At 40.8% G+C, this 346-nt stretch overlaps 1 protein-coding gene across 1 annotated transcript in view; it reads right to left on the reverse strand.

The window, feature by feature from the left end:
• The window catches only part of CSUI_004518 (uncharacterized protein), a 481-nt gene extending 301 nt beyond the window's left edge, over positions 1–180 (reverse strand). The window contains exon 1 of the mRNA XM_068064709.1: positions 1–180. This exon is cut by the window's left edge and continues 301 nt beyond it. Coding sequence (XP_067923318.1) covers positions 1–111 — 111 coding nt within the window. The 5' untranslated portion in view covers positions 112–180.
• Positions 181–346: the final 166 nt, after the last annotated feature.

A 346-nucleotide genomic window follows, 5' to 3' on the forward strand; every position in this document is an offset into this window, starting at 1 on the left:
GAAGAACGGGGAGAGGAAGCATCTAAACCCCTCCCCCTCCCATCGTTTTTTTCTTCGTGATAAGGACAGCATTCTTCTTATCTTTCTTCTTCTTCTCTTTCGTTTGATCATCTAAAGCTGAAAGAAACTTCTCCGCGTCCACGCGTGCGCCAAATCGGAAGGAATCTTGGTCGGCGAGAACTGGAAACAACAGCAAAGGGAAACGGAAAGAAAGAGATAGAGATAGAGACACATTCTAGCATCTTTCAAAATGTCGACTTCACTCTCAATAATAACTATCTATCTATCTTTAATCTATCTATCTATCTATCTCGAATCTGTCTTTGATCCATCTATCTTTGATCTA

Source organism: Cystoisospora suis, assembly GCF_002600585.1.
Source record: "Cystoisospora suis strain Wien I chromosome Unknown contig_2121, whole genome shotgun sequence".
NCBI classification, from domain to species: domain Eukaryota; phylum Apicomplexa; class Conoidasida; order Eucoccidiorida; family Sarcocystidae; genus Cystoisospora; species Cystoisospora suis.